The 26,703-nt window shown below is 38.7% G+C and overlaps 1 protein-coding gene across 2 annotated transcripts; it reads right to left on the reverse strand.

The window, feature by feature from the left end:
* Nucleotides 1–5,065: 5,065 nt before the first annotated feature.
* LOC145396527 (uncharacterized) lies at nt 5,066–22,155 on the reverse strand. 2 transcript variants are annotated; one of them, XM_080269905.1, is made up of 4 exons: nt 22,079–22,155; nt 14,235–14,327; nt 9,903–9,964; nt 5,066–6,749 (listed from the first exon to the last, which is right to left on the reverse strand). In XM_080269905.1, the coding sequence occupies exon 4, from the start codon at nt 6,653–6,655 to the stop codon at nt 6,077–6,079; it is 579 nt and encodes a 192-aa protein (XP_080126031.1). In that variant the 5' UTR covers nt 6,656–6,749; nt 9,903–9,964; nt 14,235–14,327; nt 22,079–22,155; the 3' UTR covers nt 5,066–6,076. The 2 variants fall into 2 exon arrangements, with proteins under 2 accessions (XP_080126031.1, XP_080126030.1); XM_080269904.1 differs by having other exon boundaries at nt 9,903–10,059; nt 14,171–14,327.
* Nucleotides 22,156–26,703: the final 4,548 nt, after the last annotated feature.

Below are 26,703 nucleotides of genomic sequence, written 5' to 3' on the forward strand. Positions count from 1 at the left end.
CATGATGTTATGATCATGTGCTCATCATGGAGACAAACACCATTTTCACAATACATCTCCATGATCTGCACATGATGTTATGATCATGTGCACATCATGGAGGCAAACACCATTTTCACAATACATCTCCATGATCTGCACATGATGTTATGATCATGTGCAGATCATGGAGATATATACCATTTTCATGATCTACCTCCATGATCATAGCATCTAAACACACTCTTCTAACCAGTTACCTCTTGATACTCTGGTGATAACAGGTTAGATGGTATGTGCCTAGACTGTATGGTCACATGGAGAGAATGAAGACAGTGATGCAAAGGGTTTAAAGGCATGTGTTCAAAGGTAGATGGATGCATGGCAGGCCAAAAATGAGGGCGGATATATGAAATACTGCAGATGTGAGAAGCAAGGTATGGAAGCTGAAATCCGGGCATTGATAGCAGACAGAGTCGGAAGGATGATGTATGTAAGGAAGAGCACATGACAAGAAATATACCATTTTCACAATCTGAGTCAGTTAGAAGCGGCCAAAAACTGAGATAGTGAGATATGGAAAAACACGAGGCCTAAGATTGTTAGTTAGATGGAGTATGTATAGATGACCACATGACAAGGGCTAGGCACCCATTTTCTTACTTGGTCAATAGAATGATGCTGACTGGCAGGTGGGTGTAAGGATCATCTACACGGAATGGGGAAAAAATGTGCAGATAGTTAGGATAGTGAGGTGAATCAAGAACTGTAGTTGCTTGAATGATTTGTGAATGACTGTGGCAAAATGGGCATGCTGTTACTGTTCTCTCCCTTTCATATTTCTACATCCTAATTTTTGACAGCCTTAAAAAAACAGGTTCTGGAATAGATTTCATGTGCAAAAGGTTAACTGTCAGAAATATCACATGACAGTGCACTGTGCAACTATGCACCACTACACTCAGAGCAAACCTTAAATAGTAATACAGTATCTCTAACACAGAGGTACACTGAAGGTCATGGAAAACAGAGAATAAGCAATTAATACTTGATAAAATAACCCAATAACTTCACATTATGAGACTGCAATGCTAGAAATGGACGTCCCACACACACACACATACTAAAATCTGTGTTTATTATTTACACATATTCATTTCAATCTGAACTGCAATCTTCTCCAATTGTGAATAATGACAAGAACACTGAAGCTTACAAGGCAAGATGATCAAAAAAGCAATTGGACCTTGGCATGTGCAAACAATATTGGCCATGTTTGAAACCTCATCATAAAGGTAGTAATGACTCCACACTGAGCAGTGGGAGGTTGTTTACAACAAACTACTGTTCATATTTTACTGGCACTGTAAACTTATCAGAGAGATGGACACGGATTAAAAGTGCAAACCCAATTTCTCTATAGATTAACTTTCATACAATTACCAGCTTCAATACAGAACATGTTTTCAGGGTCTGCAGTGTGTTTCTTGCATCATAGCCTCATATTTACAAGAGTCCAAGAGTATTTATCCTTTCTCTCTACACAGTAAGATATACACAAATGCAGTACTCCATTACGAATACCTGCAAAGGGCTAAATATCACACCACAATTGTTACCTTCACAATAAACACAGCTTTCAGTGTGGGTTATTCATTCGTCTGAAATAATCACAACAATGTGAAGCAAAAAGCAAGGGTTATGACCAATACAAATACTCAGTATGTTGTATTTTCATTGCAAACTTAATGTCAAGCAAACTGATACCAGGACACCAAAAAACTTGTGGCAACATAAACTTTGAATGTTAGTTATCCAATTGATCAACAGCTACCTTCTAAGCTTGAACAACGTTACCACTGTTAGGTAAGATAACTATGACCAAGGTTAAAAGGTGGTCGATAACCACAGCAGGTGTTCATATCGTACCCCTGAAATCATAAATGGAGTATTATGAAAATGATACGTTTTCCAGACCTGGTTTGTGTACTGCAGTACAATAGTTCAGTGGTTACAGATTCATATAAAACACAGAAGTCACAGAACACAGTTTGTAGCAGTTTGCTTCAAAACTATAGCACAAAATTAAATTCACAACTTCTGCAGCTCTTAAGTGTATAGGGAAATTTTACAAACTAGTTTCTTGTTTTGAGTGCAACACCAATTCAATGACACTACCATATTCTTGAATCATGGCAACACTGGTTGACAGCCAAGCCTTTATTATCCCATTACATGCCCTGGGAGGGCCTAAGGCTAAGTTACTGTAGTCCAAATCATTGAAGCCATTGGGAAATACTCTTACATCACTAACAGCATTTCGATGACAGAAGAGCCACTGGTCACCTTTTGGATTAATTCATGGTGGGTCAACTTTCACTCAACTTCAAACATGAGCTAATCAACATGGCTTGAATCCAAGTGATGTCCAAAAGTTCTTCAGACAACTAAATATTGCCAGTGCTGTAGGATGTTCTCCAAAGGCTTAAATACTTTTAGAATACAAAAATGTAGCCACAGTTCCTTCCAGGGGCCACCCAAAGGGACAAAATGAAGTAACTTATAACATTACAAATAAAGTTATAACCGGCAAAACAAAAATACATGGATATTACAACATGTACTATATGCAATAGTATAAGAGTATGTACAAATGAAGGGATGAGGCTACACAGCTGAGGGAGTATGTCCATGAGAAGAAACATCAGCTCATTCTAAATGGATAAATGGATGTATACATTTCTTAGGACACTGTAATTAATCCCCCTCCATGTAATCCTCAATGCACCCTCAGCTTTGTAGCCTCAACCACCTCCTAATCCCTTCCTTTCCACTTCATTCCTGAGGTAAAAACCTGTCAGCATCAAGGGCACACGGTACTTCTTTTCCCCTATTTACTTGCATCCATATTTCAAAAAGCTTTGATCTGTATCTGATACTCAAGGAAATAATAATAATAACCGGATAATGTACCATAATATTAGCTGTGAAAAACTTACATTTACGTAATTTCATATCCATTTCAGGCATAAACAGAGTACTGTGTGTAGATGTCAGTCAACAACAAATACCTGGTTTGAGGAAGAAATCACTGACTGAACTCAACAGCAAAAAACATGGGGACATGGGAATACAAGGTAAAAAGATACTAAGACAAGGTCACCAATGACTCTCTCGTGTGTGTGTGTGTGTGTGTGTGTGTGTGTGTGTGTGTGTGTGTGTGATGCACAAAAACACACTGACCCTTTGATCAACCAACCACACTCCTTCCATCTTCATAATGTATACTGTAAACCTAAGCAACACACTTTGTAAATGCCTGAAGAGGACACTAGAATGGAAAATGTTCTTCATCATTAAAAACATGCTTTCCTTATCAGCAAATTACATTAGAAAGCAACAGCATTTGAAAACATTCCACTCCAGCACATTCTTCAACCAGGTACATTCACTGTGGAGAGAATTAAGCTTTATGAACAATAGGGGTCAAAGCACCGCATGTATCTAAAAGTCTGCAACTGGATGTTTTTCCTGGGATCAGTGGCTGAAGGCTCAACCTCTTCAAAAAGCATGTATCCCTCTACATCATTCAGGCTGGTGCTGTTTAGCTACAAACATGACTTCATCATCAAAAACTGGAACAAGGAGCTGAAGCTGGCACATTACCACAAATAAAAAAATATCCATGGTGCTTCGCCACTCTGAAAACTGACACCTCACCACTGGGAAAACAGGTAATGTGCCACATGGCAAAAGCTTTCTGCCAACTAAAATAACTGGCTCCTTGCCACTTACTTAAAAAAAGAAAAAGAAAAAAAAAAGAGAAAAAGAAACTGGCTCCTTGCCACTGGATGAAACTGGCTCCTCACCACTGGATGAAACTGGCTTCTTGCCACTGGATGAAACTGGCTCCTCACCACTGGATGAAACTGGCTTCTTGCCACTGGATGAAACTGGCTCCTCACCACTGGATGAAACTGGCTTGTTGCCACTGGTTGAAACTGGCTCCTTGCCACTGGATGAAACTGGCTCCTCACCACTGGATGAAACTGGCTTATTGCCACTGGATGAAACTGGCTTTTTGCCACTGGTTGAAACTGGCTCCTCACCACTGGATGAAACTGGCTTATTGCCACTGGTTGAAACTGGCTTTTTGCCACTGGTTGAAACTGGCTCCTCACCACTGGATGAAACTGGCTCCTTGCCACTGGATGAAACTGGCTTATTGCCACTGGTTGAAACTGGCTCCTCACCACTGGATGAAACTGGCTTATTGCCACTGGTTGAAACTGGCTTTTTGCCACTGGTTGAAACTGGCTCCTCACCACTGGTTGAAACTGGCTTATTGCCACTGGATGAAACTGGCTCCTTGCCACTGGTTGAAACTGGCTCCTTGCCACAGGATGAAACTGGCTCCTTGCCACTGGATGAAACTGGCTTATTGCCACTGGTTGAAACTGGCTTATTGCCACAGGATGAAACTGGCTCCTTGCCACTGGATGAAACTGGCTTATTGCCACTGGTTGAAACTGGCTTATTGCCACAGGATGAAACTGGCTCCTTGCCACTGGTTGAAACTGGCTTATTGCCACTGGTTGAAACTGGCTCCTTGCCACAGGATGAAAGTGGCTCCTTGCCACTGGTTGAAACTGGCTCCTTGCCACTGGTTGAAACTGGCTCCTTGCCACTGGTTGAAACTGGCTCCTTGCCACTGGTTGAAACTGGCTCCTTGCCACTGGTTGAAACTGGCTTATTGCCACTGGTTGAAACTGGCTCCTTGCCACTGGTTGAAACTGGCTCCTTGCCACTGGTTGAAACTGGCTCCTTGCCACTGGTTGAAACTGGCTCCTTGCCACTGGATGAAACTGGCTCCTTGCCACTGGTTGAAACTGGCTCCTTGCCACTGGTTGAAACTGGCTCCTTGCCACTGGTTGAAACTGGCTCCTTGCCACTGGTTGAAACTGGCTCCTTGCCACTGGTTGAAACTGGCTCCTTGCCACTGGATGAACTGGCTCATTGCCACTGGTTGAAACTGGCTCATTGCCACTGGATGAACTGGCTCATTGCCACTGGATGAACTGGCTCATTGCCACTCACTGGTGCGCATACACACGACTTCACAAGACAAAAGTGGAAGAAGGGCCTGGTTAGAAACTGGCTCTTTACCAATGTATGAAGCTCATTATAACTGTTAGCAAGAAATCTTCTTCATTTTACTGAAAGAATTTTTGGAAACAGACTGTGAGCATGATTCAATAAACACTCAACAATATCAACCATACATGTATAATATAGCATAAGCTTGATAGTTCAAATCAATGAATGTATCACAAGGGAATGAGGAGACACAGATAAGCTACCAGTGATGACACCAGCTGTGTATGCAACTTTTGTACACAGTGGACTTAAGCTTATAAATCCCAAATTCCTAATATATATATACACAGATTGCCAAGCTCAGTAGGGTAATTCTTGGTTCCTGGCAGCCCAGTAAAATAAATTTTGCACTTGCACTTACACACACCAGTGCACATCATGACATTTAGTATGGTTTTAGTCATTTCCAGTAAGTAGTTAAACAGTACAAATATGCTATACTATATCAAATATATATGGCTATATTGTCAAAAGGTATTTAGCAACGTGAATCATACATACAACAGTCTCATCATGACCTATTATCATATATCGCTGATAAATTGTACTGATTTGTACAACTGCACTCAGATGTTCATAATCATCTGTTGCAATAAAGACAAAATTTCCTACCTAAGACATTTAATTGAACATTAACTTGAGAAACATGTAAAAACACTGGGTTGAAGAACAAAATATTATCTTATTCAGTCATCAGTGCATATATAGACCTCAATCAAACAAATTACAAACAAAATTACTCATCATTCAACTTCATACACATTACAGACAAACACAGTAATTATCATTCAGCTTCATACACACAAAAAAACAGACTTACTCATCATTCAACTTCACACACATTATAAGTATTTAATATTCATGTCAGTTTCTTCTGCATGTGAATATAAACAATAATCGTTTATATTCCTCTCAGGATTTCCAGCCAGGTCCTCTATTATTATTTTGAACTCTCCAAGAATCTGACAAAGCTTGTGAGTCGTTCTTTGCTCCTGAAGAGGTCATGGAACATGGCAAGGCGGCGATTCAAGTTGGCATTCTCCCTCTGCAGCGCCTCACATCTTCTACGTAGTTCAGCCACCTCGGAGTTCTCTGTCTCGCTGTCACTGCCTCCACCATCATCAGTTCTTCTTATTTTGGCTTTGTTTTCCTCCGAATCAGATGTGTCTGCCTCAATGCTGCGCTTGGTACCTGCTGATACTCTTGCGCCTTGTCCATCCCCGCTCGCTTGTTGGGTGTCAGGGGCAGGCTGTGCGGCTGCCACAACCTGCCGCCCTTCCCCATTCTCAGCCTGGCTCCCACTGTTATCTTGACTCTCTTCCTTCTCTTCCTGTTTACTGGGCTTCAGGCTGTCAACTGAAATGCCACATGGGACAGATGACTGGACAGGAACAGCTCCTGCCACAGAGGAGGAGCGAGCCAGATCTAGGCATAGTGCTTTAGCCGTTTTGTCAGTTCCGGTCCCTGGCACCAGCACAAATGACCGTACAGGATTACCTATCTCATACGGGATCACCATCTCAGTTTTATCAAGTCTACCTGATGCAAAGCTATTGTGTCCAGAAGTCCTCCTTCAAACTTCAGATTTTGCCAATTTCCAATGCAGTAATGACCTGAAAGAGAAAGAAAAAATTTGATCTATCTACAGCCAGATGCCACAGTCTCAAAAGGGGTGGCCATTTGACTTTGAGTTATTCTACGGGGAGAGGTACTAACCCTCGGCCAATCCATTTGTTGACATGTAGGGAACATGTATGGGTTGGTTACATGGTTATCACCCAGCACTGTAGATGGTTTCCTGGCTTACAGGAAACCAACTGGCTTGTCACTCAATGTAAAGCTACCTGAAAAGGAAAGAGTAATATAATGTGACAGGAAAGATGAAGGAAATTGGTAGAGAGGAGGGCAGACAGAAAATGAAATGATGAAGGTGAAAGTAGTAGTAGGCAGCACTGTATCAAGTGAGTGAATGCCTACTTCTTCTTTCATTTTTATCATTCTTATACTTTGTCTGTCCTCCTCTCTTCCTGTATCTCACATCTTTCCAATCACTTTTTATTAACCCTTTGAGATTCCAAAGACACGATTTTGAGTCATCGTAAATCCAACCGTTGCAATTCTGATGACTTGAATTCGAGTCATATGAAACAACATTTGTTTTTGCATGTTTTCCATATCCTATCTGGGCTTGTTCTACATACACTATCCTGTTTATCCTTTTCCAACTATTTAGTTTTACACTGAAAGTACATCAGACATATATGAATAATAAATTCACTTTTACCATGAATAATATCAGTAATACCTGCATGGATATTTGCCTGTGTTACAGTGAGAGCTTTCACTTTTCTGTGAAAACTAACATAAATTGCCATATCTATATATCAATGGAAAGGTAATTTACTGTAGATTGACATGGTGCAATCAAATTCAATGTAACTCTAATCTAATACTTTTTTTTTTACAAATACTTTTCTACGGAAGGGTGTGCGATTTTTCCTTTTCGGCTAACTTCTACTCGTTCTATTGGCCGTTTAGCTACCGTATTTACCTTTTTCAACCATACTACAATAAAGAGCAACTATTCAGCTTTAAAATGGTACCACATTCATTAGTCTAACATAAAAAGTTAGTGTACAGTGGCCGATTAAGTACAAATATTACTGCACGACAGTGCACTCTATGTGCGCCAGGCTGAATCTGGCACAGACACAATCAGCAGAGGTCCAAAAATCTCAAAGGGTTAATCTTCTTCCTTTTCAGGTGGCTTTACATTAAGTGGCAAGCCTAAGGGGTTCCTGTAAGTCAGGAAACCATTTACAATGCTGGGTGGTAACCATATCACCAACCAATATTGCGTGTTCTCTATGTGTCAGCAAGTGGGTTGGCAGAGGGTTAGTGCCCCTCCCTGTAAAACAACTAACACAAAGTCAAACGGCCACCCCTTGCAGGATTGTGGCATCTGGCTGTAGATAGATAGATGGATAATCATCATTATTACAAAAACTTTACAGCTATTACCTCCTTCAGTGTGAAGGCATAGTACTTTGTAGTGTGTGATTTTACTCTGGCTAATACTACATGGCTAATTCAACTTGTCTGGCAGCTACAACAGAAATACTTCGGGGAATACAAAAAACTAAATTAACCCGTGGATTGTGCAATTACATTTTTTTTTTATCCCACCCTGTGGTGCAAAAAATGAAAAAAAAAAAAAATTTTCTTGCTTATTATAAACTTGAATATAAACATCCAGGGCATCATCTGGTAAAAAATAAAAAATTAAAAATTAAAAAAAATTAAATAAATAAAAAATCTCGGTCTTTGTGTAGGGCCAAAGTAAGTTTACATAGGGGTGTAGTGAAAAAATGAACAAACAAAAACAAATTTTATTTTGTTTATTATAAATGTGAAGATAACTATCCAGGGCATCATCTGGTGAAAACTAAAATAAACTCTCTCTCTCTCTCCATTTTTGCGTAGCACCATGCGTAAGTTTGCATAGGGGTTGAGTAGTTAGCGGTGATGCACAGCCTGAGCAGTGGCTCGCAACGTGACGCTACCCAGCCTGAGCTGTGGTTCGCAATTCATGGGTTAAATATATGTGGATCTGAAGCAGGTGTTTGATGTGAGGAGATAGTGAAATGGCTACAAGTCTGATGCTCATGTCAGACTAAGAATGAAACCATACGAAGGGGCAACTGCAAGTGGAAAGTTACAAGAGGAACTCCCCTTAATGTAAGGGGGACATCATTAAGATTTCATGCCGAATCTGTTCACCTTGGCACTTGAGCCTGCAAGTGGGCCACCCTGAGAACTTTTACAGTTTAAATTGCTGACTCAGTTTTGACTGCTGAAGGTATGCAAGAGGTCAGAGAGGTCTGAGACGGGGATGGAAGCAAAAGTACTGCTAGTTATTACTGGTAATATAAAGGTCATGGTCAGCAGGTGTGAGGAAGTGTGATCTAGTGTTGTATGTGACAAGATGAGTTGGGAGGAATTCTATTCTACGTATGACTTGCATCAGATTAGTCCACAGAAAAGAAGGGAATATGAAGCAGATTTCAGGAAGTTCAGTATCCTGGGTTGTTTGGTCTGTCACAGTAAGAATGGTACATGTCAGTGGTGACAGCCACTTGGAATGACTGAAGTTCTCATACCCACAGTTCATGTTGGGGAAGAGGAGTGGCTAGTCTAGTTTCAGTGCTAGAATAGGGAATATTGCCTGTAATTCAAACACTGTATTTCATGTTATACGGTATTCTCTCAAACATGCACAAGAGGTCATGGTATATGGTAATGAGACCTGGCCAGTGACAGAAGAGAATAAGATAAAAGCTAATTGGTGCACACAGAAACAATGAGGCTGAGACTGAGGGGCAGGGCATCAGGGAGTGAAAAAACTGGAAACAGCTTACTGTGAGTGATTTAGCTTCAGAGATTTTACAGAGGTGATGTAAACTAGTACGTTATGATGGTTTGGACACTGTGAGAGGAAGGGAAGACTAACTGGTCAGTGAGAGTCACTGGCAAGAATCTGAAAGGTTGAGACATAAAGCAAGACATGGGATGAAGCCCTCCATGAAGACCTCTAGGATAGGGAACTGGGTAGACAAATAGCTCAAGACTGACAACTGGAGAGATGCTAAGAGGTGAAAAGAGCTATATAAACCAGATAAACTACAAGTGGCCGGTGAAAGGAAATAAAATGTTCACACAATGGACTGACAGGGTATAAATTCAAGCACAGTGAACGAAAATCTTACCTGAGTCAGTTTGGCCGACAGTACTCCTCAGTCACTCGACCTGATGCGGCAATAACCCGCACCTGGTGTTTATGACTGAAGGGGACTACGTCCAAAGCAAGTCCGATCACCCACTCGTTCACCCCAGCCCTCGCCTAGGACTGACGCTTGACTCTGCCTAAAAATATGAAGACTTTCAGATATGACATAATGGTCATGATAAACTAGTATATCATCATTACAAAAATATAAATCTAGGAACTTTAGTGCTGGAGTGGGACACCTTCATGTGCTGGCATTGATGTAACAGACCTGCTCAACTGCCTGGTTATAAAAACATCCCTCAACTCTCACCCCATACCCCTGAAAGCAGTATGGTAGACTGCAAGAAGGCTGGGTTGTAATTATTACTAGTAATACTTGGAACTCCTTCACCACGAGGGTGTAGTAATGCCAGATAACAGAATTCAGCTTAGGAGACCATCTCAGGATGAAGAAACTGCAGAGCCTCCATTAACTCGATCATCTCATGGACATACACTACAGCATTTTATTCCGGTTAATATCATAATCATCCTGACCCCTCTTCCAATGTACTGATAGGATGAGGTAAGATCCAAAGGCAAGGAAAGTAGAACAGTCAGTATTAGCTGTAGCAGAAACCCCAAGCTCATCTGAAAAACCTGGTCAACTGCTGGCCAAAGTAGACCTTCTGCACTCCACCTTCCTTAATTTGGAGGACAGGTTGGGGACTGAGGGATGTTTGTATAACTTGGCAGCTCCACCATCCAGTCAGGCTGGTGCCACCACAAGGTCTCGCTCCAGCAGGAAAAAGTACATATTTGGCACAATCACCACCACTGTACAGTACTGTGTAAAATGGGCAACAATACAGTACTCAAACCACAGAAATCACCTTATCACCCAAGCCTGACAAATAGCATATATGTTTTGTACTTATTTTTTATCAATGCCAAATACATATACCTGTCACACTGTCCTTTTGATTATAAAATTAATAATAAAAGGGTGCTGAATCCTAACAATGTGCTCCTCCATACATAATTCATTTCTACCCTCTGCCCATTCCTGGCCTCTAGAAATTCTACACCTCACTATTACACTGACCTAAATACATAACTCTTTGATGTGCCACCACTCTAACCCTGAAATGCACATGCATATACCCATTTCACCACCTTCAACTCCCTCCCTATCCCCAAGAAGGAATGGAGACTGAAGAAGGGCAATTTCAGCCTGTAGTTGACCAGGTTCAAGTCCAAATGAGCCTGATACCTCTACAACAACCCTATCTACTGGTACGTTAGAGGTTAATGTACTCTTCACTTTAACTATGCAGAAAATAACCCTCCCTTCTTGATTTCTGACCTATACTGGTAACAATAGATTAACACTAGAATATGATGCCAGTCACAATAAAATACTGGTACAATGGAAAGGATAAAAAAGAAAAAAATATATCTATGCCAAGTTAAAGAGAATAAACTACAGTAGGAGAATGAGAGACTGACTAAGAGAATGTATGAGTAAGGTGGAGGCAGTGAAGGGATGGGATGGAGGGATGAAGTGGAGATATATGAGGGAGGGAGATTGAGTTGGAGGAAGGGCAGCCAAATGGCAGAAGACAGGACAACATAGAGGTGATGTTTGTGGTCAACCCTTATGGAATTAGGGGGTCTGGCTAAAGAAAGACTGAATGAACTACAGTTGTATCAGATCAACATACAGCTGGAGTTGGAAGTTGCATCACAAAGAGTCACTGATAAGGTACAATCGTGTTCATGATTCCCTGAGACATCTGTGGTGGAGGGTGTTTGGCCTGCTCTACTCTTACTGAACGACAGGTAGTTGAGTCAGACTGCCCTACCAACACAGTGAAGCTGGAAATGGAACCACTTCTTATAAATGAGAGATCATGAAAAAAGTGATGATTGGGATATAAACAATAATGATTGATAGTATCATTGCACATATGGTAATACAACACGGAATAATTTTACTGAAATAATTCCACCTACTATTGATTACATATAGTCTGAAAGATGAATGAGATATGTTACTTGGTTTGTTGTCCACCATTCGCCTCCCCAAGAATTTGCTACGGACATGATTAATGCATTAGTAAATTCCTCTACATACTGCGGGTTTGCCTATTACAGTAATCCCTGTAATATCCGGACACCCATTGTCCGGACTCCCCACTTACGGACATTGTGGGCCTGGACCTTTGGAACCCAAAAGTGGCCAAAAAATGAAAAGATCCCCCCAAAATCCAAATTTCTTCTCACCCGCAATTTGAAATTGGCGCACAGCGCAGAACAGCCGTGTTTATGCACAGCCCCTTCACCCCTTCCTTCCTACCCCCTCACCAGTTACCGCCTAACCACCATCGTGAGTAGAAGTTCATTGCAATGGATGCAGCACGTGCTCGTTTTTGTGAATAAACAGTGAATAAACTGCAAAACCTCACCACTAGACCACATGGGAATTTACAGTGTTGTGCAGTGTTAAGAAATCAGAATTTAGAGCGCAAAGGATTAAGTGTGGAGTGCAAAGTGGCAGTTGAAACTAGCGTGGTGCAATTAAGAACAGAATGTGTAGTGTTAAACAATTACAACTCACTGTGCAAAGAATTAAGTGAAGCACAACACTGGATTACTGTACATGCTTCAAGAGCATTTTCACCACTGCCAGAGCCTTAGAGGAGGCAGGTTAACCTTTGTAATGAACAGCCACAGACGTGCTGTAATTACCCTGTACACTGCTAAATATTTTCCATACTCACTTCTAGTCCCTCATTCTCTGGTTCCTTTTCATTTATTTCATGCTTTACCGGGTATGTCCATTATTGGTGTGAATAGGGTCTTAAATAGGTGCTATGCATGTCCAGTAGGGAGTTATTTAGGTGGCTTTCAAAGTTAGGCTGGGTTAGGGTCCATAAGTACCAGTCCAGGAGGCAGGTGCCCACTATCTGGACAAACCCACTTCCCGGACATGCCTTTGGCTCTATTACATTGGATAGTGGAGGGATTACTGTAGTTATTTAGCAATAATAAACATGTTATAGAAAAGTATGGATATTTCACAATATCGTGGTTGTATGACCAAGGCCCTTTAAGTCGTCACACTGAATGGATCACGTAATAACATTTCAATACTGTATTTGTTACACGTATCAGGTGTTCTACCCTTGTTATCAGTGATATTTGCACAACAAATAATGGTATCTGGGGGTACCGGTACTGAGACAATCAAAGCAATGAAAAGATACTTACTGCAAGGATAGGAAACCATTTCCCTTTTCATGTAATAACTCGAAAGAAACACGTAATGAAATGGTAACGTGATTGTGACAGTTCCCACAAATACCCTACAAGAGGATGAATAGAAATAAAAAAAATTCTCCACACCATATATACAACTATGATATTGTGAAATATCCATACATTTCTATAATACATTTATTACTGCTAAATAACTAATAGGCAAACCTGCAGTATGTAGAGGAATTTACTAATGCATTAATCACAGCCGTAGCAAATTCTTGGGGAGGTGAATGGCGGACAACAAACCACGTAACATATCTCATTCATCTTTCAGGCTATATGTAACCAATAGTAGGTGGAATTATTTCAGTAAAATTATTCCGTGTCGTATTACCATATGTGCAATGATACTATCCAGTATTACTGTTTATATCCCAATCATCTCTTTTTTCATGATCTCTCATTTATAAGAAGCGGTTCCATTTCCAGCTTCACTGTGTTGGTAGGGCAGTTTGACTCAACTACCTGTCATTCGGTAAGAGCAGAGCGGGCCAAACACCCTCCACCACAGATGTCTCAGGGAATCATGAGTGAAACTGTACATAATACACAACATTTGATCCTGACTGTACTTCCTCTACTAGATGCTCCAACACATCTTCTGACAACAACTGTAAAATAAATGCCTCGTTTCACGGCCGAATTTACGGAGGTTTGAGGGTGACATAGTGGACTGAGGTGCATAACCATTTATGGGTGATAGTATGCACCTTGGTTTGCTAGGTTGCATTCAAGCATCTATGAATCCAGTGGTGAGAAGCACAGACAGCAAACAGACTTTAGTATCTGACTGTAGGTCCACTGTCTTCATGTGACTACCGTATACCATCTAAGCACACAAGACAGATAGAGTACAAATCTAATCACAGTACTTGAATTTACTGCATTTCAGTCTCTCTCTCTCTCTCTCATACAGGTACATGAAGTTTAGGAGGATCTTACCTGAGTTGGTTCGGGCTGACAGCACTCCTCAGTCACACTTACCCGGTGCGGCAATAACCCGCACCTGGTATTTATGACTGAAGAGAACTACGTCCAAAGCAAGTCAGATCACTCGCTCACTTGTTTACCAACCCTCACTAAGGGTTGATGACTGGACCTGAAAACAGGGAAATTTTTCAGATACTACACAAAGGCAGTGGTAAACAGGTGCATCATCATTACAAAAATGCCATATACAGGTACTGGCAAATCTACAAACTCTTTCACCCCAACAATAATGAGTTGCAATTTTATTCTGATAAAGATAAATACAGCCTCTCTCCTACAAACTTCCTTTTTCTTAATTTATCCATTCTATCCACTCCTATCACATTCCTCAATAGGTCCTCTTGCCACTCCACTGCTCTCCCTCATGATTTACACACAAACCATACAAATGTCTCACACTTATATTGGACATTAATATGGGCACTAACACACTTTCATGAAATCCTGCTGATCAGTTGGGGAAATGAAAGATATAACCCCCCAAAAAGAAAAAAAAAAAAGTTATTTCTGCAGATTTTGGACGTCATAAATAAACTGTGTTTACCAATATGAAACTTAATTCTTGTCATGAACTTTTCAACATGAGAGGGAGCTCTCTTTCACTGTCTCATTATTTTCTTTTTATTACTTTGCCTTCATACAACCCTGGAGCCTTGGAAATTTGGGTTAGCAAAGCAACCACTTAGCCACTGCCTAAGTGACTGGTGGATTTCATCACCGGCTCTGAAGATGCTGGTCCTGCTGCAGGCACCTGACACCATACAGATTTTGTCCATCCATCCTTTAACTCATACCATGCTGGGCAAAACAGACTGATGCCCCTCTGTGCTGGCCAATTATGGATTTTCTTTTTTCTGGCTAAATGAGTTTAATACATCAATATAAGATCCCTGGCACTAATAAAAGTAATCAATAAAGCAAGATAGTTGGCTGAATCAAGTAAGGTTGGTTCTGAAATTTTTGAGATTAAGCTACTGAGACAGCAGAGTGTCTGTGAGCTTGTGGGCTGATTGTGGATATTTTTTTCTAGCTAAATGGGCTTAATACATCAATATAAGATCCCTGGCACTAATAAAAGTAATCACCAAAGCCAGAAAGTAGGCTGAATTGAGTCAGGTTGGTGCCACTCGACCTCTGAAATCTTCAAGGTTACAGACAGAGCAGAGCAGCTGCTAGCCTGCTAAGACTCACTCGCCTCCCATGATCCTAAATTGATGTTGTAAGCGCAGCAGAGAAATGTCTGAAGTTAGCATGATAGGCTACAGTAATCCCCGTACTTTCCGGATGCCCAATTTCCAGACACCCCACTTACCGGACATTGTGGGCCTGGACCTTCGGAACCCAAAAATGGCCAAAAAAAAGAAAAAAATCCCCCCAAAATTCAAATTTTTCCCACCCATAATTTGAAATTGCCACGCAGCACCGAACAGCTGTTACACCATGGACACTTCACCCCTTCCTTCCTCCCCCCTTTCCTGTCAGGGTTGCCATTTGGTATTTTTCATTACCATATGTGGGCCAATTTGGTAATGAAAAATTCGTCTGGTAATGAATCAGAATAATGCATTACCAAACGGATTTTTCACATGTATGAGGATACATAGGATGGAGATGGTGGATTGTTTGCTCTCTCTGATTAATCTGCTAGCCAACATAGCGTGAAAATAATCAACATGCTGTTAATTATAAGAGTGATTAAATGTACTTCCACTTGTATATATAATTATGAGGAATAAATGCTAGCTTTACGAAGCTGGTAATGAAAATTGAGGAGTTTGGTAATGTGGCTGTTGCGATCTGGCAACTCTGTTTCCCCGTCACCAACACTCCAACAGTTACTGCCTAACTTCGATGGCGAGTAGATGCTTATCGCAATGGAAGCCACACATGCTCATTTTTTGTGAATAAACTACAATACCTCACCACTAAACCGCATGGGAATTTACTGTGTTGTGCAGTGTTAAGATATTAGAATTTAGAGTGCAAAGGATTAACAGTAAAGTGCAGATTGGCAGTTGAAACTGGCATGGTGCAGTTAAGAACAATGTGCAGTGTTAGACAATTATAACTCACAGTGCAAAGAACTAAGTGCAGCACAACACTGGCTTACTGGACATGCTTCAAGAGCATTTTCACCACTGCCAAAACCTTAGAAAAGGCAGCCACACACATACTGTAAGTACCCCGGCTGAGGTACAGTCACTTCTAATTCCTCATTCTTTGGTTCCTTTTCATTTATTTCATGCTTTATGTCCATTATTGGTGTGAATAGGGTCTTAAATAGGTTTAAATAGGTGCTATGCATGTCCAGTAGGGAGTTATTTAGGTGGCTTTCAAAGTTAGGCTGGGTTAGGGTCCTTAAGTACGAGTCCAGGAAAAAGGGGCCCACTTTCCGGAGGGGACCAGTTTCCGGACATGCCATTGGCTCTATTACATCGGATAGTAGAGGGATTACTGTACGATATTACCTTCCATTTTACTTTGGTTGCTTGCAATGACTTTCAATGCTGCAGGATGCAGATCTACGTCACCGGCGTTTTTGAAGAGGACGTAGATCTATGTTGCTAGTGTGGTACGGGTTACAGGTTGGCAAGTAAAATGAGTACACTACCTAGCATAGCAATTTAGGGAAGTAACTGTGTTAACTTGGATAGGCTATGTAGGGTCCTTGTATCCTTGGACAGTGAATAAATAGCCTAACCTGACACAGACTCAAAGGTCTGCTATGGAAAAAAGCATCACAGCTAAGCAAATCATGGATGCTGTCACCATCTTGATGTTTACAGTACTTTTCATCATAAGATTAAATAAATTTTGTATAACCAAGTAGCCATAACACATCAAGAATACCCAATACGAATACTTTAACCCTTTTGTAACCACATCGTCTCTGGTGTTTAGTCAAGCTAATGCCAGACAATAATACTGTATTTAGCCGAGTGAGTCATACGAGCCAAAGTGCTATTAATCATCATAAACCGTCTCACTATCAGGACAATTCACATATCAGGTATCCTCTTCCAGCTTAAGCCACACTACTGTACTATTTCAGATGAAAGTCACTGGAGTCAGAAAGTCTTAAACATTCTAAAGAAAACACCAGTACATGTACATTTTAATTAGATACAACTACAACTCATATAGATAAATATATATATACTGTGTATATATATATATATATATATATGCATATATATATATATATATATATGCATATATATATATATATATATATATATATATATGCATATATATATATATATATATATGCATATATATATATATATATATATATATATATATATATATATATATATACATATATATATATATATATATATATATATATATATATATATATATATATATATATATATATGCATATATATATATATATATATATGCATATATATATATATATATATATATATATATATATATATATATATATATATATATATATATATATATATATATATATATATATATATATATATATATATATATATATATATATATATATATATATATATGCATATATATATATATATATATATATATATATATATATATATATATATATATATATATATATATATATATATATATATATATATATATATATATATATATATATATATATATATATATATATATATATGCATATATATATATATATATATATATATATATATATATATATATATATATATATATATATATATATATATATATATATATATATATATATATATATATATATATATATATATATATATATATATATATATATATATATATATATATATATATATATATATATATATATATATATATATATATATATATATATATATATATATATATATATATATATATATATATATATATATATATATATATATATATATATATATATATATATATATATATATATATATATATATATATATATATATATATATATATATATATATATATATATATATATATATATATATATATATATATATATATATATATATATATATATATATATATATATATATATATATATATATATATATATATATATATATATATATATATATATATATATATATATATATATATATATATATATATATATATATATATATATATATATATATATATATATATATATATATATATATATATATATATATATATATATATATATATATATATATATATATATATATATATGCATATATATATATATATATATATATATATATATATATATATATATATATATATATATATATATATATATATATATATATATATATATATATATATATATATATATATATATATATATATATATATATATATATATATATATATATATATATATATATATATATATATATATATATATATGCATATATATATATATATATATATATATATATATATATATATATATATATATATATATGCATATATATATATATATATATGCATATATATATATATATATATATATATATATATATATGCATATATATATATATATATATATGCACACATATATATATATATATATATATATATATATATATGCATATATAAATATATATATATACAGTATAGTCACTACTCGTTTTACGATGGGGTCGTCAGGTCATATCTTAACGTATAACGATTTTATCGTAAATTGGGAGACTGAAACACATTATAAATGGAGGGTTACGTCAACTCAACTTCCCAAAGTCACCTGCCCAAGACTGAAACAAAAATAACAACCCACCTTAATTACTTCCTGTATCGGTCCAAGTTGTCTCCTAGACCAAAACAAAACATTATCACACCAATATAGGCAGCGATACTCACGTACAGTAAATCATTGCAACAACACAATAAACACACTTGAGCAAAACTGGCCTAGCGCTACATGATGTATAGGCCTACAGTAGCACGATGCTTGGCTGAGAGGTGACGATAGCTGGGGGGGGCACACGTGAACGAGTGGAAAAGAATGGGCTTTGAAGGGGTGGTGGGACTGCAATTGAACCAAAACAATGCTCTTCACGCTGGGGCCGCCATCTTGCCTGAGACAAGCAACGGTCACCTTGTGTGTGCCTGACGCTTTATACGAAATTTTCCGATGGCAACATCGTCACATCGAGAAATTTATCGTAAATCAGATTTTGGGGTGCAACCTTTCTATTATCGCCGCAGCAATTATATACCGAATCAACGTAAAACGAGTAGTGACTGTATGTGTGTGTGTGTGTGTGTATATATATATATATATATATGTATATAAATATATATATAGATATATATATATATATAATGTGTGTGTGTGACTGCAACATTTTCACTTCTGTGCAGCATTTTCCAGCCATAATTGCAACTAGAGTACATTACCTTACACTTTATATACAGGCCTTAAGAACACTATTACACTTTATATATTACAGGCCTTAATCACTACTGTAAAGCATTATTGTATGTTAAATTAATCACTATCAGAGTCACTGAAGAAAATCTGTGGAGGCAACTCTGAGGATACAATACTTGGGAGGCTGCATGTTGATGCTAAACTGAGGTGGAAGGCAGATGATGGATGCTTACAGGCTAAGGCATGGTGAACCTAGTGCGTCATGCCGAGAATGAGTTGCCATCAGACGACATTTTACGACAGGAACTTTTTTCCGGGACTTTTACGGTTTTGAATCTAAATTATTTTCATCAACCAATATCATATGCCATGCTGACTTAAACGTATCCAGACTAAAAGGGTTCCGACTTGTGAAGGTTTTACGGTACAGTATTTCAGTCTAATACTGCTATTATTCTGCATGAAGTATGCTTGCATATGACAACTTCCAATGATATACTGCCTCAAAACACTAGATGATTTGCTTTGGTTTGTGTAACACTAGGCACCATTTTCCTCAGCATGACAAATTAGTGTAATCTGTAATCTTATTACTTTCTATTCTCTATAGGGTGGGGTGTTAGTTTAAACCAACCTAACCTATTTTAACCTAACTAAAGTATTTGAATATGGCTATAAATCATCGAATTACTCTGCCAACTGAAACTTCACAATTTTATTTTATTCATTGGGAAGAATCAAGAACATTTTAATATTCATTTGCAAGTGTATTTCAAAGAATAATAGCAAAAAATGAGATGCAGTACCATGTACTGATTGGGAAAAGGAAAACCCCATTTTTCACGGCTGAACAAAATAATACTTTTCATTTATATATACTTCCATCGGACGTCAATAACTTGGTAGTTTCAAGGACTTTGTAGCTTCGGTGATCAGGTTTCAAAACTCCCACTTTTGCAGTGCTCGTGAGCTAATTTTAATTCGTTCTAAGATGTCTAGGAAATAAAAATTCCCTTCAGTTAATTATTCCTGATTTTTAGTATATGTTCAGATTATGTATTTTTGATCCTTTTTAATGTATTACATACCCAAATTCTCTGTACCATAAAAACACTACTGGTAAATCCTTCTCATAAAATGGTGGAGGGAGAGGCAATTCTTATGGAGACATAAGACCAGTTTTTAAAAATTAACAAAATTTTATATCTGCCTTTGAATTGATTTAGTGAGATATGCAATTTCTGAGTATAAGCCATCAATGAACAGGTAAAATATGAGTACGTAAGGGAGGGGTTTGGTTAGGTTATGTTTGGTTAAGATGGCATAAAATAGGCTGATTAAGCTAGGGTAAGTATGGACGGGCTGCTGTGAAAATTAAGGTTAGGCTTGGATGAACAGGGACTGACAAGGGTATTTCTTTCTAAAGTGGCATTCTAAGAGGTGTCGGTATGTCTTCACGTACCTCACGATACTGCAGAGTGCGTCGTTTTCAGGGCCTTTATGGACTGTAACCAAACAATGCTTTTCACCACTTTAAGAAATAAAAAGTATCAAACTCTGAAAACACCAGTCCCATGAAAATATACATTAAATAAAAAATGCAAAATACAGTGGTCCAATGTTTTCTTAAGGACTACCGAGGGATAGTTGCTAAGTATATAATTTTCAAACGAAATGAAGGTACGGTAACAAGTCAGTCCAGCACCACCACCCATGGCTCTGATTAATTCCTTATTAGATTAGGTTATGGTAAGTACGATAGGCTGGTTAAGTGAAAGAACATTACGTTCATGTTAAGCTAATGTAGGGTTGGTTAGGTTAGGTTTTGACCAACTGGTTTGGAGCTGGATCAACCAAGAATTAAAATTCTCTATCGCTCAACACAAAAATAAGCTAGCCACTACAAACTCACGGTTCTAAAAAAATAAAAAATAAAAACGGTAAAAGCTTCTTACGGTAAACAATACACCTTAACTGTCACAACAGTTTTTGGCAATTTTCTACCCTTGGCCACCCATCATGGGTGACCCATCCTGATTTTTCCCATGAAACCTGGGTTTTACCCACTTTTCAAGGATCGGTATCACAAACTTTTTCTATGGTGTTTTGAGTATGTTCATATCCAACCGTCACTTCTTCTCGAAGTACAAGTTATGGGTGAAAAAGTTAAATACATTGGACGCTTATTTATGCTCAGAAACCAATTTTTGGGGGGCCATATCCATATTCAACCGAACACTGAAAAATACCACGAGACCTACTCTCATGCCAAAATGGTGAGGTTATAACAAGATTTTCCTCCTCCTTCAGGTCTGTTTCTGATTTTGAAAAGGTGGAGCTATTGCACCACAAGAACACTCCATATCACAAGTCACAGCAACGTAAACAAATTCCAGCACGAATAACTAAGCACTGCACCAAACACATAAACGGTATATTTCTTCATTAATATATATGAACAATGAACATCCGCTCACTCTACCAACCAGTTTATGAAGTAATGCGTCGAGGAAAATCGCAGCAATGAATGAGAGAGATCGACACAGACTTCCCCTCCCCCCACTTCAGACTCATGATGCAAACTGCGTTATCAATGTTTCCAACACGGAGAGTGCGATTGCCAGATAGTGCAGGTAGAATTACTGCATACGACTCTACTTGGCATGTTAAATGATTTTAGCAAATCAGAACAAACGTGGAACGGTCATATTATAATAATTATAACGACTAGTACATCCTCTTTACCTGAATTAAGCTGAGTGGTATTCCAACTGAGTTTCAACGTCATGCAAAGGAGATTCGGTGCCTCTTTTACTTGTTTTCAAGAAAATGATATAATTAATATCCCTGGATATAAATCACGTTTGATTGATAAGTTAAACTCCCTAACAGAATACACTTTAACAAGTCACTGGCTCAAAAGCACGGCGCCTCTCGATATAACGGCAGACCTGACTTGCGAGCCCTGGCAACTCTCCGAATCGAACACGTCCAAGGACTGACTCACGGTCCGGGGAAGGGGTAGCTGGTAACACTGTTACCCGTATTGGACAGGAAAGTCGGTAACGACCGTTACCAAATCGATATGATTGCATTATCATTTGAGTGTGGAAAGTACGCATGCTTAGGTTCCCAACGCCATCCACCCTCTTCGGAACTTTTCAGTAAGGAATGACCACGACAAAACCATAGCACCTCCAGGCACCGTTTCTTGTTTCCATGCTTTTCCAATAAACTTTTTTTTGTTTCACGCAAGACTGGTTTGTGAATGTTTTATGTATTAAACAGTATGGTAATTAGTACGTGAAAGAGAAAAAATCTTCGATCAGCAATCATGAGCTGCATTAAAGGCATTGCAATCACTACCTGACAAAACTTTTCTTAACTATATTTCAGTCAGCAGTCATCATCTGCAGTACTGGAATAACCTACATTGTTCTTTATCTACAGGAGTTCCATGAATAAAAAGACGTTCTTGGTTCATTTCCGTGCAGGAAACACGTCTACCCTTTCTCAACATGGCGTCATTTTTTGTTTGATAAAAGGATTCGGTGTTATCAGTCGCGCTACTGATAATGTAAGCTTCTAACATTATCGCTCGTTTATAAGCCCTCCCCCACCCCTTTACCTGCTATTCCCTTTGTACTCCATGTAATAATGAAGTGGCCAAAGGGATTGTAGAGGCAGTGACCTTAATACTGAACGGGTATATTTGCTAACTCGAAGGCGACCCGACAAGGAGATACTGCAGCATGGTTTACGCACCTAAGAGAGAGAGAGAGAGTAATAGAAAAAGGGTTGTAAGTGTTACAAACTCCTGTTGCGTATGGACGTAAGCTGAGAGAGGAACATTTTGGGATCTACGAAGAGAACAGGAATTCACTTATATATTTGTGAGGCTCTAGCCAAGGGAAAACATTCAACGTATTACTTACTACCATCTAAAAGCAGGAGGTGGTGGTGGTCGGATGCTGGACTGCTGTCTGAGAGGACGCAGGATGATCCAAAAGCTGAGAAGGGGAACAGTCTGGGAGATAGTACAGTTTTCATGGTGAAGGCTGTCTTAAATCTACCACTGACTGTATGGGCTGGACTTATGGCTACACACACACACACACACACACACACACACACTCTACCACACACTGATTGGGCTGGATTTATGGCCACACACACACACACACACACACACACACACACACACTGACTGAGCTGGATTTATGCCCCCCCCCCACAAACACATTGGGCTGGATTGAGGGACACACACACACACACACACACACACACACACACACACACACACACACACACACACTGATTGGGCTGGATTTAGGGACACACACACACACACACACACACACACACACACACACACACACAATCAGAAAAAAAGAAGGACCTAGGTGTAATTATTAGTAACAGACTACCGGCTGACCACATCAGTGAGAAGGTACGGAACATGTAGACACTGCTTGCAAATATGAGGATAGCATTCACATACACAAATGAAGACATGCTGAGAAAGATAATAACATCATTCATCAGACCAACCCTGGAGTATGCATCAATAGTCTGGAATCCTCATCTCAAGTATATAACACATGGATATGATTGAAAAAATTCAAAGGGCCGCTACAAGACGGGTACCTGGCTTAAGGGATCTAAGCTACGAAGAAAGACTAGAAAAACTGAATCTGCCAACACTACAGGAGAGAAAGAAGACACATGATTTTGCTATATAAATGCATATCAGGGAAGGAGAAAATAGACGTAAATGAGTATATAACCTATGGGGAAGCATCAGCATGAGGACACTGCAAAAAACTACATAAAAAGTTAAGGTGATAAGACGTAAAGAAATTTAGTTTTCCAAATTGGGCAATTGATCAGTGGAATGCTCTTCTGAATGAAACAGTGTGTGCCAAAGCAATTCATAAATTTAAGCATATGTATGATAAAAACGGTTCAATACACGAGACAATACGAGCTTGACTTATTCCTGTAAAGATACAATTAGGTAAGAACACACACACACACACACACACACACACACATACTGTCACCATTAATAACTTGGCAACTATACCGTTTTTATTCTAACTTGACCCATATTTTCGTCCTTTTGCAGCTTATTTTATGTAGATCAGTGGCAGAATAAGACGATATGGCTCTGCATCCTTTCCACAGCACTTCTTCGTGACTAGTACAATTTTCGAGTGTTCTTGTTACAGTTCAGCATTTAAGGATGGACGAATGACAGTTTTAAGCCAAGTTAGAGTGAAAGGAATATATGTATTTTTTGTAACAGATTTGGAAGGTTACTAAGAGGGCAATTATAAGTCATGACAGGTAAAATACACGCCAATTTTCCAAAATTTAGTAGGTCATTATTTCGGAAAGGGTGGCCACAAACAAATCGCCTCCATGTCAGTCTGTCTTCCGCCATTAAGTTGCCCTCTCTCCAACTCACCCCACCTCCATACACCTCTCCACCCCATCCCTCCATCACTCACACACACTCTCCTAGTCGATCTCTCACTCCTTTCTCCCCATATGTCCAAACCATCTCAATGTATTCTACCGCGTTCCATCACATCACCGTTAAAATCACAACACTTCACTGTTCTTCATTTCTCCTTTCCACGTAATTCAATACGCTTCTTTCACAAAACTCATTTCCAATCCTCACACAACTCATTTCCACTCCTCTCCCTCTTCCACATCACCAGAACCGCTCCTTCGCGGATCTTCATTTGTCTGTCTCTCCACGTAACTCCACATGTGCCTCTCACATTACTCATTTCCACTCCTCTCAGTTCACTCATTTCTCCGCCTCTCCCTCTTCCACATCACCACAGCACTTCTCCAGTTCCTCATCTGTCTCTCCTCGTTACTCTACACGCTCCTCTTACATAACACATTTCCACGCCTCTCATATAACTCATTTTCACTCTTCTCACCTTTCTCTCTTTCCAAATACACCAATCCCAAGTGTGATGACCCCAGCATGCACTCGGAGGCTCCACAGCTCCTCTTCCTAAGCGGTTTATTTTGTCTATTTCACGTTAACTTCCTCTAGCGTGTTACCAATATTATTTTTATCATCATCATCATCTAATCCTGTGTTGCCCCATGAGGAGCGTAGGAGCCCGGGGCTAGGCAAGTTGGTTCTGACGTTTAAGATTAGAGTGGCCAGCCTCACTCATCCCTGAGTGGCATTACGTGAGCAATAAAACCCAATCACTCCTTGGATATAAACCTACACAGGCTCAATCCGATTGGACCGCCTAAACCACCAGGCGCCTTAATTTGGTTATATGGTTATCACCCAGCGTAGTAAATGGTTGCCTTGTGTACAGGAAACCATTCGGCTTGTCGCTCAGTGTAGAGTCACCCACAGGCAGAAGGAAGAGGAAAGAATTAAGGGCAAAATATAGAGAAAGAAGAGGGAGTGTAGAGTCACCCGCAGGCATAAGGAAGGGGAAAGGACGAAGGAAAGACAGGAGAGGACGGAAGGAAAGAAGGAAGAAAGGAAAGGGCAGTCACTTGAGAGCAGCACTACATCGAGCGTGTGGATGGTGAGCGTCCCTACCTGCCACTAATATTATTTCTATTATTTTAATACTGGCAGCCTGAACTAAGGTGTAATGTACTGTACAAATTAAATCGCAAAGGAAGAGATGTTAGGAATTCCGCAAATCCACTTCTAACAGGATCCTTAGTCGGGGGTGGACAGTACCTTCACCATCGCTTTCTCCTCCTCCTCTTCCTCCTCGTCTTCTTCCTCTTCTTTTTCTTCTTTTCTTCTACGTTCTCTTCTGCTTTTTCTTGTTCTTCATTGCACTTGCCTGTATTATTCTTCCTCCTCCTCTTCTTCCTCTTCGTCTTCTTCCTCTTCTTTTCTTCTTCTTCCTCTTCTGCCTCCTCTTCTACTTTTTCTTCGTCTTCATTGCACTTGCCTGTATTATCCTATTTAAAAAAGTAAAATAAATAGCATTGTTATTTTTTCCTAACTGTACTGAGAAATAATTCTGTCAGGACTCACGCCCCCCACACACCCACCCCCCTTCTTTTTTCAAAGTGCTGGATACGGCCCTGAGTGAGATGGAAC

Source organism: Coenobita brevimanus, chromosome 38 (assembly GCF_032717465.1).
Source record: "Coenobita brevimanus isolate Jiangsu-jjx chromosome 38, ASM3271746v2, whole genome shotgun sequence".
NCBI lineage: Eukaryota > Metazoa > Arthropoda > Malacostraca > Decapoda > Coenobitidae > Coenobita > Coenobita brevimanus.